The 18,066-nt window shown below is 39.4% G+C and overlaps 1 protein-coding gene across 1 annotated transcript in view; it reads right to left on the bottom strand.

Moving 5' to 3' along the window:
- SMOC1 (SPARC related modular calcium binding 1) overlaps nucleotides 1-18,066 on the bottom strand; it is an 87,059-nt gene that overhangs the window by 56,788 nt on the left and 12,205 nt on the right. The window contains exons 2-3 of the mRNA XM_058161923.1: nucleotides 4,781-4,952; nucleotides 1,275-1,387 (exon numbers count right to left, since the gene is read on the bottom strand). Of these exons, the coding sequence (XP_058017906.1) occupies nucleotides 1,275-1,387; nucleotides 4,781-4,952 (285 nt within the window). The remainder of the gene's footprint in view (nucleotides 1-1,274; nucleotides 1,388-4,780; nucleotides 4,953-18,066) is intronic.

Here is an 18,066-nt window from a genome sequence, read left to right as displayed (position 1 = left end):
TCTATTCTATTCTCAGGAGATGTCTTATTTTGGGGAAAACAGGATATATTTATGCAACTGAAAGCAAGTTCTTAGAGTGAGTAGATATAGGGTCCAATCTGGATTGGTCACTGGGACCGGAGGTTTAGTTTTTTGAGCTTTCAGACTCATGCTGGAGCCCATCTTCAGGGAACTTCTCTCTAGCAGAGTGTGTCTTTTGCCTATTCTGTGTGTGATATTTATATGGTGCCTGTTGTGTGTGGCTTTTTAGTTGTTTATTGGGATGTTAATAGCAAACCTCTGCCTAATACACTAAGGCAGAAGCTTGTCCATCCCAAGGATAACAAATTGAGCAATGTGATATAAGCAGCACAATACAGTGAGACATGTACAGATTGTATATTGGAGAAACAAAACAACCACTTCACAAATGCATGGCACAACATGCCCATCAGGACAAGATTCAGCAGTCCATCTGCTTTTGAAAAACAAAGGTCACTCTTTTGAAAATAGCAAAGTCCACATTCTGGACAGAGTGGACTGCTGGTTTGAAAGAGGGGTCGAAGAGGCCATCTACATTAAGATTAACAGTCTCTCTCATCAAAGGGGGAGGGATATGACACCACCTATCTCCTGTTTACAACACAATCCTTTCAGCAGTTCTGAAAAGGTTCCACAGCCGTTTGTATTATTCAGGTGACCCTGAGGGCACAGTTAGACCTCCAAGTGCCTCAACGACTCTCAGAAAAAATGCCAATGACCAGATGATTGCAAGGAATGTAAATCATTTCCTCCTCCACCATTCAGTCAGAACTGAAGAAGCTTCTTGGATGAGAAGTGAAACATTTTCAAGGAAAAACAAAGACCAGTTGCCTTTTGAAAAAGGACCTTTGGGACACCTGAAGGCCTAGTTCTCCCCCAATGTGCTATGTTATACAAATCTGCTGTGATTATGAGAGTTTGTATCTAGCTCCCACTTACTGAGCACATACAGGAAAGCAGGGAGGGAGGGAAAAAGACATTGTGAAGTTTCCTTTTCAAAATTCAAAAATACTTCCTGACTCATTAGAGACTCAAATTTTCTGGGCCAACTGCCACCCATCCATCTTAATTATTTGTATAGTCTATAATGTTCATAAAATATATGTGCATGTACAGAAAGCTACAAAATATAAATGTCAGACACTGCTTCAACCACAATTGTTTATGGACTAAGGCATTTTCCACAATTTCTGATGTTAGTTAAGTGTATAAGAGAAAGTATGAAATTTTGAAAATCGTAATAAAAATCTTACTTGGGTAAATGATCCATCCTCGTGACACTCTGGAACGAAGACCGCTTCTTGTGGCTTCTTCACTTGATCCAGTGCTTGAGCTCTTTCTAATCTGCATTTGCTCTGACCAGCATCTATGAAGAAAATCCATTCAGAATTTAAATAAAGGTAAGCAATATATCAAAAGCTTATGACATTTCAATGAAAGTAACTGCAAAAGAAAAACTTAAACAATCCGGTTTTGCTGAACATTTATTTATATACAGAGTCTTCAAGATATTTTTAATTATTCACCCATCAGCGTGTCAATATCAGGGATTATTTATTTATTTATTTTATTTATTTATTTTGTCACAACAATATATGTAGGAATCATACAAAGATTATATAGTATATAAACATATATGAGTAAATATAAGGAGGTATAAGCATATATATAGAAAGAAGAAAAGAAAAACAATAAGACAGGAACGGTAGGGCACGTTTGTGCGCTTATGCACGCCCCTTATGGTCCTCTTAGGAATGGGGTGAGGTCAATAGTAGAAAGTTTTTGGATAAAACTTTTAGGATTGTGGGAAGAGACAACAGAGTCAGGTAAAGTATTCCAAGCACTGATGATTCTGTTACAGAAGTCATACTTTCTGCAATCTAGATTAAAGGGTTGACATTAAGTTTAAATCTATTAGTTGCTCTAGTATTATTGCAATTAAAGCTGAAGTAGTCTTTAACAGGAAGGACATTACAGTAGATGATTCTGTGAGTTAAGCTTAGGTCACAGAATATAACAATATAATTATAACAGTATATAACAATATAACAATATAATTATAACAGTAGACCTAGGTCCCAAAGCTGCTTTTTCTAAAAGAATGCCCATGACCATCTGTCTGCAAGGAATATAAATTCTTCCATTCACCACCATCCACCATTTAAATATTTAGTTAAGTCTTGGAGCCTGTAGCCATGGTTTGTGGCTATAACAGGTATTTCAGGAGGGGTCCATGGTGAAGAAAAGGTTGAGTTCTAAGCTATTAAGGTGTCCTTCACCTCTCAAACTTAACCTTTCCAGAAAATAAGACATGACAAATTCTACCAATTAGAAGACTGTGAAAGATTAAGAATGGTATCTTGATTCCCAATGTTTATTATGATCATCATGATGCTCTGATCTGACATCATTAATTTAATTTGAAAATAACAGTTGTTTCTGTGGCACATTAGCTTGCAGCCCTCAAAAAAGCCTCATATTCTGCCGATCAATAGCAATAGGACTAGGTGTTTTGCTAATATGATTTATTGGGTTAGGGATTTTCTGCCTTCACTGTGAGTTGTATTGTGTTGCGGGGGGTGCACTGAGGGAGCTCAACCAATCTCATTGTACATATGTTGTGGGCTGACAATAAAGATTTGAAATTTGAAATCATTATTTTAATCCTTTACTCTCTTATTAACATACTCAGCCTCCTTTCCAGGCAATTTTATTTGCCAAAGATGTCTGAATAATTCTTTTTAGGCAAACACATACTGTGTTTCCCTGAAAATAAGACAGAGTCTTATTTTCTTTTGAATCCCGAAATAAGGGCTTGGGCACAACATAGCTGCTTGTAAGCTGTTTGCCCAAGGCCATGTCCGTGTCCTCATGTCCCTACGCCCGGCTTTTCGGGAGCCCACTCATAAGAGAGCAGCCACCCGGCATCTCTTGCCATGTAGTGCCCACTGGGCGGCCTGCGCACTCACAGACGGGAGTTCCACAGAGAGAGGCTCCCTCCGCACACTGCCATCAAGCCCCTCTCCTCCCATGGGGGGATGGAATGTGAGCGGTCCGAAGGCGCCAAGCCATGCGAGCATCTGTCTCCCTCACCCCCCGCTCACATGCCTCCTAGTCCTCACCACATCTATGTGGGCAAAGCCAGTAAGCACCCAGCTGGAAGTGGAGAAGAGGACCAGCTGCCTGCTGCCAAGTCTTCCGGGAGCTGGAGCAGCTGCATGGAGCTGAAACCATAGAGCAGGAAGTGCACTCCCAGAGCGGCCACTGCCAGAAGATTCTCTGTGTCAGCTGTAGCCACTTTGGGAGTGTGCTTCCCGCTCTATGGTTCCAGCTCCATGCGGCTGCCCCAGCTCCTGGAAGACTCAACAGCAGGCGGCTGGCCCAACCGGCCTCTTCTCCACTTCCAGCAGTTTCCAGCTGGGGTTTGGAAGCCACAGAGGAAGCCATCCTCAGTGCTGGGATGATGGCAGCGTGGACTCCTCAAGGACCTGATGCTCACCGGCTTCACCCACATCGTGATCCTGGGATACCGCTCAATTGGTGCATGGCGCTCTGCCTGGCTGGAGGGGGTGTGTGTGCTGGGTGGGCACCATGTGGCAAGAATTGCCGGGCGGCTGCTCTCTTGCGAGCAGGGTGGGAGTTTTCAGGCGAGGGGGATGGATGGATGGATGGATGGATGGATGGATGGATGGGAGGCAGGCGAGCGCCAAGAACACTGGGGAGAGATAGAACAGAGAGGCAGCTCCTGATCAGGTCAGCTGACCTGTGGGTCACGATTAGGGAGCCCAGCTGCCATTAGCTGACCAGGGAAGGGAAGGGCTGCCTCCTGTGCTGCCCACACCCACCCCTTCACTAAGGCTTATTTTCAGGGGAGGGCGTATATTTACGCCCACCCAAAAATCAGGGTTGGATTATTGCTTGGATTGCTCTCGCTTGGATTATTGTAATGCTCTCTACATGGGGCTCCCCCTGAAGTGCACTCGGAGGCTTCAGTTAGTCCAGAATGCAGCTGTGCGGGTGATAGAGGGAGCTACGCGTAGCTCCCATGTAACACCGCTCCTGCGCAGACTGCACTGGCTACCTGTGGCCTTTCGAGTGCACTTTAAGGTGTTGGTTACAACCTTTAAAGCGCTCCATGGCTTAGGGCCTGGGTACTTACGGGACCGCCTGCTGTTACCACATGCCTCCCACCGACCCGTACGCTCTCACAGAGAGGGACTTCTCAGGGTGCCGTCCGCCAAACAATGTCGGCTGGCGGCCCCCAGGGGAAGGGCCTTCTCTGTGGGGGCTCCCACACTCTGGAACGAGCTTCCCCCAGGTTTACGCCAAATACCTGACCTTCGGACTTTCCGCCGCAAACTGAAGACACACCTTTTTATTTGCGCGGGGCTGGCTTAAATTGAATTTTAAGTGTTAAATTTTATTAATTTTAAATGGGGTTTTAGTGTATGGTAAATTTTTAAATTTTCAGGCTAATTTAAATAAGTTTTTTAAATTCCCTTTTAATTGTATTTTGTATTGTTCGTTTTATTCTGCCTGTACACCACCCTGAGTCCTTCGGGAGAAGGGCGGTATAAAAATCAAATAAATAAATAAATAAATAAAGGGTTGCCTTATTTTCAGGACATGTCATATTTTGGGGAAAACATGGTATTTCCAATTTATCTATCTAGCTTAAACAGCATCAAATTGAGTTATGAAAAAATACACTTAATATTTCTATCCCACATGAAAAGAAATACCCTTTTAAATTCCTTACCTTTACATCTGCCTCGATGTGCCACATTCAGATTGGAATCCTTGCACTTGGCTCTCTGATAATCACACATTGATTCATAAGTCCTGCCATCAGAAGCGCAGAGAGGCTTGACAGCAGATCTGGAGCACTGAAGGTTACATTGAGGATCTTGGTCGTGATCACTTATTAAAAACTAAAGACAGCAGAATAGGTAAAAAAAAATGTAATCTTTTGAAATAATCTATAGATTTAAAAAAAAAGTACAGTGAATTTGAATGCACCTTATGTTATATATTAGAGGGACATGGTGGCTCAGGGGCTAGGAAGCTGAGCCTGTTGATCAAAAGGTTGGCAGTTCAGCGGTTTGAATCCCTAGTGCTGCCGTGTAACAGGGTGAACTTCCGTTACTTGTCACAGCTTCTGCCAACCTAGCAGTTCGAAAGCACGTAAAAAATGCAAGTAGAAAAAATAGGGACCATCTTTGGTGGGAAGGTAACAGCCTTCCATGCGCCTTTGGCTTTGAGTCATGCTGTGGCCACATGACCACAGAGATGCCTTCGGACAGCGCTGGCTCTTTGGCTTTGAAACAGAGATGAGCACTGCCCCCTAGAGTCAGGAACGACTAGCACGTATGTGCAAGGGGAAACTTTACCTTTACTATGTTATATATTATAATTATCAACTATATTATACTGGGCCCCACTTTGACAGTCTTTTGGAAGGCCTGAAGATGTTTTGTCAGCAGGCCTGAGGAACCCAGAGTGCGATGGAGCCCATCAAATGCTTATTTAATCGTGTGCTGTCACCAGTATGTGTGGGTGTGGGAGGGTTATTTTTATTTTTTCTATTTTGTGTTTTTACTATTTGTAAGCCACCTAGAGTTGCTGTGAGCGAGTATGCAGCTATATAAATATTCTAAATAAAACAAATAGTATATAGCCATGATGGCAAACCAATGGCACAGATGCCACAGGTGGCGCACAGCGCCCTCTCTGTGGGCACATGAGCCATGACCCCAGTTGAGCTCCACCATGCATGCGCATGTGCCTCCCGCCAGCCAGCTGGTCATTGGGTCTCTGCCGCACATGCGCAAGGACATGGGGGCATGGGGTGCACGCATGCACGGAGCTGTGGGGCACGTGCAGGGGGCCACATATGCATGCATGGGGCAGGGCACTTGCACAGGGGCCTTGTGCGCATTGCATTTGGGCTTTCAGTCCAGAAAAGGTTAGCCACCATTGGTATATAGTATAATTTTACTGAAAAATTTGAATAGAATAAAAGATAGTGCAAACCAGAAAAGAAAAAAGAGAAAAAAGAATGCAAGAGAAAAAAGAAAAAATGGCCATTTATATTATTAACTATTATATGAATATCTCATTAACTATTATACTTTTATATGTTCTCCATCCTTAAAACTCAGTAATAACTCTAGGCCAGTAAACTTGGGTAAGCACCACATCTTGTAATAGCAACATAATCACAGAAGGCTAATTTCAAAAGCAAATTTCCCCACCAAATCAAAACAATGTCAACATTTTTGTTCTTTTCTCTATGAGGGATCCTAGGCATTCTGAGCTTGGTTGCACTGTTAATGTTACTTACTATGAAGGCAATGAAATATCTGGAAAAAAGCAACCACTATTGTATCATTGGGAAAATTTAAATTATTTAAAACTGTACATACTTTTTATGTAAACTGGCTAAAATGGTGCTTAACTGTTCCAAGCATGATTTTTTAGATGTTGAAATTTGTCTACCTGAAATATGCACTTTTGACAAGTTAGACTAAACATCTTTTTTCACTTTAGTTATTTTTGAAACATTGTGATGGACAGAATTAAAAACTGACTATACTGCATGTCAATCAGTTTCTTTGGAGAAAGTCTCCTGTAACAGTAGACAGAAGACATGCAAAGTTCACACTTCATATGATTCTTATTCTGCATGTTCGTTTGCTATTTCTAATCTCAAGATTTTACTAATTGCCAACAAATATTGGCCAGGGTACTTTCTTTTTCTTTAAATAGAATCTCTTGTATACCCGTAGGCATTTCACATTTGAAAAGATTAGATATATTTGCAGCTTCATAAAAGTGACGCAGTTATCTAAGTTCAGACTAGGAAAATAAACTGTACTTCCTTAAATTAGAAACTGGGCTACTGACCCAAGCATCTATAGCACAGCAATATTGTAAATGTTTTATAGCAGCAGCAAACTATTTTCTACAAACTTAATTCTTTGATTGGATAGAAGTACATGTGGGGAATCTGACCCTAGGTCTTTGGCTTGGCTCAAGTCATCTACTCTATGTACAAATAATGTCCTACATTCTGATAGAACTGTGCAATATTTTGGATTTTATTTCAAAAGGATTCTTGAGGAAGTATGAGAGAATAACAGGACCTGTTTAAAATGCTTTACTGTTTTTTAAATTTCTGCATGGTTCTTCAATTCTGAATACAACTTTGGAAAAAAAATGAAATTGCCAATTAAAGACATGGCCCTTGGTATTTCAAATCTTGAATTATATCACTAGTATATGCCTTCAACGATCAAATTCTGAACATTTTAATTTATTGTGGATTTCTCTTTCCTGGACCCTTTGAGAAGATTTGTAAAAGTAATCCTCAGGTTACAACTTCAAGTAAGACTGTCTGAATTGCAGTTACTAAGCAATGTTGTTTGTATACGTTCCCTTTTTCTAAAAATTTCTTCTATTCTTTTATTAAATAAATAAATCTAAAAGTTGCAGATAACAACCTGTTGACATACTTCAATAGTGGCCTCACACTTGAATGGACAATCATAATAAGAAAGGAGTGATAAAGCCAAACAATGGGGGAAACTGTCAATTGGCAAAACTGAACAGATGAAGTTCATATTTTAATGTTAAAATTTTAAACATGGTAACTTTAATCCTTTCTGTATGTTATGAGACAAGGAGAAATATTCTAAAAAATTATGTCTTATGTTGCCAACACAAGTTTAAGAACAGCATTTATAGGAGTCCAAAAACTGCAAATTTCATGGATGCTTCAGTTTAGTAGATGAAAAATAAATTGCATGGGAAACCCTATTTAAGTAAAAGAAGCCTTCTCATCACTTCAAGTTAGTTTTTCAATAGAAGCCCGAGCAAAAAAATATTTTGACACCAGAAAGATAACACGTTTGCCAGTGCATTCACATCTGGTTATTGTAACTGAATATCTCCTGCTAGATAATAACCTTAATACCAGATTTTACAATTGTTCAGTTTCTATTCAAAGTGCAACCGTCCTTGGGTGGCAGTTAGAAGAGAGGAACTCTTTGGGAAACCTTCCAAGATAACAGCTGCCCTTAAACCCCTTCCTTTTCAACATGCATTTACACAGGTGCATATTTATGGCCACTTTCCAGACTAATTCCAGCCTCCTTTGACCTGGGAAGAGAGCAAATGCAAGATAAGAGAGGTCAGCCTGGAGTTAAATATGCCCCCCCAAGTCCATCTGCTCCATCTTTCTACACCTCAGCACCATCGCTGACAACAACAACAAACACTGATTAAAGAACTTCAAATGTCTATGAGAAAAGGGCAGATTACTTGCAGCTGTTCAACAGCTGGAACCACTTTTAGAATTTGACCCAGGATGGATCCTTCCCCATAAAGAAGATAAAGAAGAGATGTTTAGCAGTTCCTACCCATGCACATCATAACATACAACTAAGGAGCATATATGAGCTTTTGTGAAATTATAATCAGGTGCCCCAAAGCCTCTGCACTACAGCAGAACCAAGTACGGCTCAATCCCTACCATTCAAGAAGGAAAAAGGATGTGTTGGATTAAAACAAAACAAAGGAACCATGTTTGGGGAAAGAAAATAGAAGAAAAGCAGAATGTTTTAGTGTTCCTCTTCAGTATTTAAAAATAGAAAATTTAGCTTTTAACAACTGACAGATACTAAATGTTTGCAACAAGCCTTTCTTGCTGCTTGATTCACTGAAGTACTTGCAAATCAAAACTATCTTCTTTTATTGCTACAATCTCCTTTGCCACTGTACCTTCACTATCATAAACCTGTAGTGAGTTGTGTGAGTTGTGTGAGTTGTTCGCCTAATCCTTAATAAAAGGAAATATGTTCCTCTAGGTCAGTATTCCTCAACCTTGGCAACTTTAAGATGTGTAGATTTCAACTCCCAGAATTCCCCAGCCAAGAATTGACCTGATGTAGCTGCCAACACTAAATCTTTTCCTAATTTGGAACTATTCTATTTTATTTTAGTAAAATGATTAATAGAAAGGGAACATTGGGTGAATAAAGATAGATCACTCAAGGGTTTGCTGTACTGTTTAGAAACAAAAGTATAACTATTTATTGTTCAGTTTCTATTCAAAGTGCAACCGTCCTTGGGTGGCAGTTAGAAGAGAGGAACTCTTTGGGAAACCTTCCAAGATAACAGCTGCCCTTAAACCCCTTCCTTTTCAACATGCATTTACACAGGTGCATATTTATGGCCACTTTCCAGACTAATTCCAGCCTCCTTTGACCTGGGAAGAGAGCAAATGCAAGATAAGAGAGGTCAGCCTGGAGTTAAATATGCCCCCCCAAGTCCATCTGCTCCATCTTTCTACACCTCAGCACCATCGCTGACAACAACAACAAACACTGATTAAAGAACTTCAAATGTCTATGAGAAAAGGGCAGATTACTTGCAGCTGTTCAACAGCTGGAACCACTTTTAGAATTTGACCCAGGATGGATCCTTCCCCATAAAGAAGATAAAGAAGAGATGTTTAGCAGTTCCTACCCATGCACATCATAACATACAACTAAGGAGCATATATGAGCTTTTGTGAAATTATAATCAGGTGCCCCAAAGCCTCTGCACTACAGCAGAACCAAGTACGGCTCAATCCCTACCGTTCAAGAAGGAAAAAGGATGTGTTGGATTAAAACAAAACAAAGGAACCATGTTTGGGGAAAGAAAATAGAAGAAAAGCAGAATGTTTTAGTGTTCCTCTTCAGTATTTAAAAATAGAAAATTTAGCTTTTAAAAACTGACAGATACTAAATGTTTGCAACAAGCCTTTTTTGCTGCTTGATTCACTGAAGTACTTGCAAATCAAAACTATCTTCTTTTATTGCTACAATCTCCTTTGCCACTGTACCTTCACTATCATAAACCTGTAGTGAGTTGTGTGAGTTGTGTGAGTTGTTCGCCTAATCCTTAATAAAAGGAAATATGTTCCTCTAGGTCAGTATTTCTCAACCTTGGCAACTTTAAGATGTGTAGATTTCAACTCCCAGAATTCCCCAGCCAAGAATTGACCTGATGTAGCTGCCAACACTAAATCTTTTCCTAATTTGGAACTATTCTATTTTATTTTAGTAAAATGATTAATAGAAAGGGAACATTGGGTGAATAAAGATAGATCACTCAAGGGTTTGCTGTACTGTTTAGAAACAAAAGTATAACTATTTATTGTTCAGTTTAAAAAGTCCTCTGAAGCTTGCATTTCTTGAACATGAATAAAACATATCACTTGATAAAATAATATTGCAAACTACTCTATATACTTTTTAGTTTTAGAGAAGTCTCCAATAGATAATCTTTTAGGAAGGAATCAGGCTTGGCTTTATTAATACTTGGTTAGGAGCCATATTTGCTTGAGTAAATAGAATCTATCACTCCAAGAAATTTAACAAAAGAAAATACCTTAAAATTAAAATACCTTAATGTAAGATAATGTTCATTTGCTTTGTTAAATTTTTTTGAGTGATAGGTTCCATTGAGCCATAACAAGCCTCAAGATAAATTAAGTTAGCCTTGTATATATAAACACATGCTAGATACCTCTCTTCCATATGGCTTCCAATGCCAAATCTATTGGCAACATGATGCACAAATAATAGAACAGTCTAGGTATTTTCTGGATGAATGTGAAGTTATTCTATACAAAGAACTTTGTATTTGTTGTTCACGCATACAGCAGCTCTCTCAACTACACAGGAGTGTAATATTAAAACTTAGATCAGCCTTTCCAAACTGGTAGCATACAATGGTACTGGGACCAAATTCCATTATTCCTAGTTTTTGTTCACACACATTGAGAATGCTGAATGTTAAAATACTAGCAAATATGGATGCCAAGGCTAGCTCACATGTTGGGTAGAAAGTATAATCCTGTACCATCACAATGGACCCACAAATGCTATGTTATCTATTGCTCTCTCCAAATGGTCATAAATTAAATTACAGTCAAAAAAATTTTTTTTCTAAAAAAAAACGTAGTGGTCAAAATCTTGCTAGATTTCTCCTGAGATTTTGAATAATTTAGGAATGGAAGCAAGTCCTCATATGATTGCATGCTGTGTCTGAAGATGCTGGCGATCTATTATTAAACGGAGTTCGGATGCAAATGTGTATGAAAACCATTGTATTTTTATACCAATTTTAAAAGAGTTATTGCAATATCAAATATTTATATTTGAGAAGTTTCCTTTCTACTTTCATTTTTAGGCTATTTCTAGACATGTATTTTAATGGATTAATAATAATAATAATAATAATAATAATAATAACAACAACAACAACAACAACAACAACAATAATAATATTTTTATTTATAGACCGCCCTTCTCCCAAAGGACTCAGGGTGGTGTACAGCCACAAATAAAATACAGAAAGAAAACAACACTACAAAACTAAAACCAACCCTTAAAAAAACTATTTAATTTGGCTACTTATAGATAAAAATATTCCCCCTAAAATTTACTAAAAAATTTAAAACCCATAAATCAATTTAATAATATAAAATTTAAGCGAGTCCAGCTAGATTCCTCATATGTTTGCCCTTAGAGTGTTTACCAGCAACTGCATCACTCTAGTCTTACAGTACAGGTAGTCTTCAACTTACGACCACAATTGAGCCCAAAATTTATGTTGCTAAGTGAGATATTTGTTAAGTGAGTTTTGCCCCATTTTACAACCTTTCTTGCCACTGCCAAATCACTGCAGTTGTTAAATTAGTAGTATGGTGGTTAAGTGAATCTGGCTTCCCCATTGACTTTTCTTGTCAGAAGGTCTCAAAAGGTAATCACAAGACCCCAGGACACTGCACAATATGAGACAGATGCCAAGTGTCTGAATTTTGATCACATGACAAGCAGGGGTGGCTTCTACTTACCTTTACTACCGGTTCACAGTGGGATTGCGCACATGCACAGAAGCTTCTTGATGACGTCAGGGTCGGTGGGCGGAGCGTCCCCCCGGTTTTACTACCAGTTCTCAAGAACCAGTCCGAACCGGGGGCAACCCACCACTGATGATAAGGGGGAATGCTGCAACGGCCGTAAGTGAAAAATGCTCATAAATCACTTTTTTTCAGTGATGTTGTAACTTTTAACAGTCACTAAAAATGAAGTGTAACAACTTGAGGACTACCTGTAATTGCTGCTAAATCAAAGGAACCAGATTCAGTGTAGCAATACAAACATCACAAGATAAACAATAATGCAGCATCAACCTTTGCATTATTTTTGAATATCTCTTTGGTAAAGTATTTATGAATAGAATAGAATAGAATAGAATAGAATAGAATAGAATAGAATAGAATAGAATAGAATTTTTTATTGGCCAAGTGTGATTGGACACACAAGGAATTTGTCTTGGTGCATATGCTCTCAGTGTACATAAAAGAAAAGATACGTTCATCAAGGTACAACATTACCTTGTACCCAGTCACATCTCTGATCTAATGCTTCAATTGCTGCTTAGTAACTATATCTTTACATTTTAATAAGCAAATTCTGCTTGTGGCAAATAACATTTAGTACATTTATAAGCACTGCATAATTATAATCTCTAGAATTTCCCTACTTGATACTATAGCTTCATCTAAATACAATTTCTCAAGCTTTTTTTGGTGTTTAAAAAAAAGAGAAAATTGAAATGTTCTCTAGGCAGAAGTAGAGAAGAAGAAGAAGAAGCAGAAGCTACACACCCATCGTATTGTGCCAACTAAACAGAATAGCACATAAAAAAAGAGACAACAATATCCAAAATTATAAGAACCAGAGCAAGGATGGCTCCACAGAGAAGTATTCCTCCCCCAGTCTTTTTCTCTAACTACTTGGCCACATCCTTACAAGGAAGTCTTAAACAACAGGCCTGTGCAAAGGTTCAAAGGAGCATTTCACAAAGCATTCTGCCCAAGTATAAAAGCAGGAACAACCTATTTCTCTACACATGCATGAACACCTACAGATATATCCAGATATAAGCAAAGCAGCTGTTCATATCCATACACAAAGGCTGATAGCCAGAGAAAGTCTTCATAACAGCTGTGGTGAGTCTTCTAGAGGTCATGGCTTTAACCCTTTGAAGGGTGCTTTGTTCACCCTAGGACCCTTGATAAAGCACCCTTTTAGAATGCTTTGTATATTACCATTAGAGCAGGGGTCTCCAACCTTGGTCCCTTTAAGACTTGTGGACTTCAACTCCCAGAGTTCCTCAGCCAGCTTTGTTCTGGGAGTTGAAGTCCACAAGTCTTAAAGGGACCGAGGTTGGAGATCTCTGCATTAGAGGACATTATTGTCTGAACTGAATAAGAATTGAATAAGAATTATTTTTATAGCCCTTCATTTTTAAAGTTTCACTCACCTCTAGTTAAGAGTCCTCCAGCCTCCTCAGAGCCTTTCCAGAACCTAGATAAACTAGTGAAATTTTCTTTCTGGTAAGGAACTGGTTTAAATTTAACCATGTGTAGTGTACGAAAAATGTAAAATTTCCTACAGATTTTAGCTGGCCTGGTCTTGAGCATTTTTCACCAAGGGAAAAAATGAAGAAACTAATCCGAAAAGCAGACCAGAAAACTTGGTCCAGTCCCAGAGAGACAGTATTTTCTATGAGTAATCTGGGCCATTTCAGAGTAAATCTGAAAATGTCAAGGAAACAATAGCTGACAATTAGAGAAAAGTTTCTAAACCAAAACGCCTCAAAGCAAAACAGATTCTTTGCTGTTCAGCAAGACTTGCCCCTCCATCAGCAGGAAGAAAGCTCAGTTTCAAAACCTCTTGAAGCTGTAGAAGTTTTGTTTTGTTTCATGTCAGATTAATACATTATTGTGCAGTAAGTTTTCAAGATGGCTTTTTTTTTTTCTGTCAAGACCACATAGCAAGCCAGAAAGGCAGGAAAGGAGGTCAGGAGCAAGCCAGCTAAAATCCAGAATATTTAAGTCAATATGCCATATACTATTTTATGCTGGCTGAGATTTCCAATCTAAAGACTGCCTTGTAAACCAATATACTTCTGTCCAAATCAATCAATCAATCAACCAATCAATCTTTATTATTGTCACAGACCAGCAAATAAAAGCATTAAAACAATAATAGTAAAAAAAAAAAAAGACAGAGTAATATATTGCGCTTGTTGGTGGATTAACAGTGGACAGTTAAAGTTTGCCTAATTTTATATACAGCATAGAAGAATTTGGCCACGTTCAGAGAAACTACTTCATACCAATCTGATAACAGTAGTTTCAAGTAAAAACGATCAGTAGTTCATGGTTATTTTATTAAGTAAGTTGTTATATATTGAGTCCATGAGTTCATATAGAAGATGCAGGACATGAGCTATAGTTTCAATGGCCCTTTGTCCACAGAGATAAGTCTCAGCACATACGATATTTTTTGAGTATCAGCTGTCCAAAACTGATGTGGGAAAAGCATTGCAGATCGCTAAGGTGAATGCCCTTCGGATTTTTAGAATGTATTTCTGCCCACATCCCATGAAGAAGATGATACATGTAGTACATTGACACACTCAGGGTATATGACCTTTAGTAAGAGTTAGATTTGAATTTGTTTCGAAAATTTGTGGTCTTTAGAGACCCTGAAACTAGATCTAGTTTCCACTTTCTTTTGATTACTATTCTGCATGTTTTTGCATATACCATAAAAGTGCTTACATTGTGTAAAGGATATGCATACATAGCTTTCATAATATTTTTTACTGCTTATGAAAAAAATGAATAAAATAAACTTACTCACACACGGATAAATATATTTGCAGCAATTCTTCCTCTCTATGTACTGTCATTGAAGAACACAGGTAGAAGCTATTCATGGTCAATATAATGCCCCAATCTTTTATTTATTGATTTAAAACAATTAGATAACCGTCCATCTTATACCAAAGATAGCTATTTATACTATTTAGATAACCACCCTTATTCCTCAGGAAGCTCCCAGTCAAGAATTTAAACAATATCAATAATAAAACATAAAAACCATATTAAAACTATTAAAACCATGAATATGAACATCATTATCACATTTCTTCACGTGATAATCAATACGAGATTAAAGAATTGCTTCTTTTCCAGTATCCACATCTTTTCTCTTTCTTTTACACTGCAAAGCTATCTCCTTCTAAAAAAACGTTTGCCATGTTTTCACATTTCCAATTGTTAGTTTGCAGCTGGTGGCACTCCTATTCTGTTCCCTCATGACTTGAGGGGAACTGTTAATGTTGACCTGCAGGAACCAAAGCCATGATGTAGTACTGTACTGCCTCTGAAATGCTCTTCCTGAGGATGTTTGTTTGGTTCTACTATCTTTTCAGCAAAGGGTGAAGACATTTTTATTAGTTCTAACTTTCACTGTGATTAATGGGGGGAGGAATTTTCCCACTTTTTGCTGGGACTATGAACCTTTCACCTCACTCACCAGCTCTCAAACTTTTAGAAGAATTTTGATACCACCCCTTAAGGAGCCTCACTGTTCTCATCCTTGCAACATTCAGTACTCCCATGAGTCAACCTCTGTTCCCTACACCTGATCAATGAGCAAGCACAAAAACTGGTTTCTAGTTAGTTTTCTGCCTATCTCCTCCTAATGAGGTGTTTCTGGTAGTAAAGGAGGAAAAAGGCCTTGTCATTACACAAGGAATAGGAACAAAGGTGCCACGGAAGAACAACTTTTGCGCTGGGGATACAAGACTACTCATCGGTTGGAAAATGGCAGTCTCTCAATTCCAATATTAAAGCTAAACAACTGCTCTCACTGGATTTGCTCTAGTGCTGGGACAAAGCTGGAAGTGAACTGGATTAGTTTCAGAAGCCCCAAAACATCATAGAGATACAACAGTTCAGAACCAATGCCAGCTCAGCAAAGATGCCTTGTGAATAGGACCCTGCATGAATAGCATTGTCAATTTTTGAAGCGTCTCTACAGAGATTCTTCTTTTTCTTCTAATACTCAGCAGTCTCCATAAGACTTGGAACCTTGTAGCAGTGAATTTCCCACAATTGTTTCAGAATATTCAATAATATTTTCTCTGTTAACAGGGTTTTGTTTTGTTTTTAGCTGAAGCCTATATTTTTGGGACCAAAGTTCAGAAATCTGGCCCAGTTTGGAAGGCAGTGAGATTTACTTGAATTCAGGGACCAGGAGATGAAGAGCTAAATGTTAACAATGCATAAGATCTATCTCAAGTTAGAGTAGGATTTAGGAGGCCATACATCTCCTGCCACTTGAGGAAATATTTTTGAAAGGCAGCATAGTTTTGCTCACTGAGCTATACCCACATTAATCACTGCCTATTTAAATTCACAGAAAGGTAACAGTGCTGCACATGTTTTAAATTTTGCATGGGAGACCACCAACAGAATATTTATTGTTTTGTAGAGGAGACAAAAATTGGATCTGACTGCTTGTGGTCACTGTAGCTGAATACTTTCTGGAGAAAAGAATAATAAAATCTATGTCTTATAACAATCCTAAGGCTCAAAGAGCAGTGATGTGATGCAATATCAAGTAATCCAGTTTCTCATTTGGAAACTTATAATTTAAAAACAGAGGCAAATAGTTACAAGGATGTGGGAGGGGGATGACTACAAGAAGACAGACACAATTCAAAAATGTTTATTCTCTCATCAGACAGCACACAGATTTCTCAACCATCCCCAATTTAATGTTCACATTCTCAATACTTTCCTCTCACAAGAGAATTCAATGCTAGTACAGACTACCAGACATATTGCATTTTGATGTCCTAAACAAAGTAAATTGCTTCCTAACTTCATAATTCTATGAGCCCTGTCCCTACTTCTCAATGTTTTTGTGGCATCAATCATTTAACCTGGATTTCAAAGGTCAGTGTCTCTGTAACTGTAATCTTTCGTTCCAAAGAGTAGCTGCAGGACAATATTGAATATAGACCGGGATGCCCTATGCACGGTCACTCACGCCCTCGTGACGTCTCGCCTGGATTACTGCAATGCTCTCTACATGGGGCTCCCCTTGAAGGGCATCCGGAGGCTGCAGTTAGTTCAGAATGCGGCTGCGCGGGTTATAGAGGGAGCCCCTCGGGGCTCCCGTATGACAGCAATCCTGTGCAGGCTGCACTGGCTACCTGTGGCCTTCCGGGTGCGCTTCAAGGTTTTGGTAACCACCTTCAAAGCGCTCCATGGCCATAGGGCCGGGTTATTTACGGGACCGCCTACTGCTACCGAATACCTCTCACCGACCCGTGCGCTCTCACAGAGAGGGACTCCTCAGGGTGCCGTCAGCTAGGCAGTGTCGTCTGGCGACGCCCAGGGGAAGGGCCTTCTCTGTGGGGGCTCCCACCCTCTGGAACGAGCTCCCCCCAGGACTCCGTCAACTTCCGGACCTCCGAACCTTCCGTCGCGAGCTCAAGACACATTTATTCATCTGTGCAGGACTGGCTTAGATTTTAAATTTATAGGGGTTTTAAATTGGTTTTAATATTTATATTTCTATTTTTAATAATTGGGCATTAGAATAAGTTTTTTAATGATTATTTTAATTTGTATATAAATGTTTTATATGCCTGTGAACCGCCCTGAGTCCTTCGGGAGATAGGGCGGTATACAAATATGAATAATAAATAAATAAATAAATAAATAAATATATTCTAGAACAGCGGTCACCAACTGGTGGTCTGTGGACCACTGGTGATCCATGAGAAAATTTTGGTGGCCCACAGAAAAATTATTTGCATTTTTTATATTGCAGTAAATCAGGGGTCCTCAACAGATACGTACAATGAACGTTGTGTTGCTGCAGACAGTCTCTCCCCCTTTGAGGTCTTTTTGTGCGGGTCAGAAGGGGACAGAAATTCTGACTCGGGGTCTGCTTTGGCCTCCTGCTGTGGGGTTTTGGGCGAAGGTTGAAGGGAACTGCCGCTGGTGGTGAAAAGTCAGAGGGCCTCGTTCCAGTGGGACTGCCTCATGGCCTGGAACTGGCTGACCATCTCAGCCCACTGATCCTCCAGGCGCCGGTACCTGGCTTGCACTCCCAC

This window comes from Ahaetulla prasina, chromosome 1 (assembly GCF_028640845.1).
Source record: "Ahaetulla prasina isolate Xishuangbanna chromosome 1, ASM2864084v1, whole genome shotgun sequence".
Lineage (NCBI taxonomy): Eukaryota > Metazoa > Chordata > Lepidosauria > Squamata > Colubridae > Ahaetulla > Ahaetulla prasina.
The sequence above is the reverse complement of the archived record's forward strand: the minus strand, read 5'-3'. Positions and strand labels throughout refer to the sequence as shown.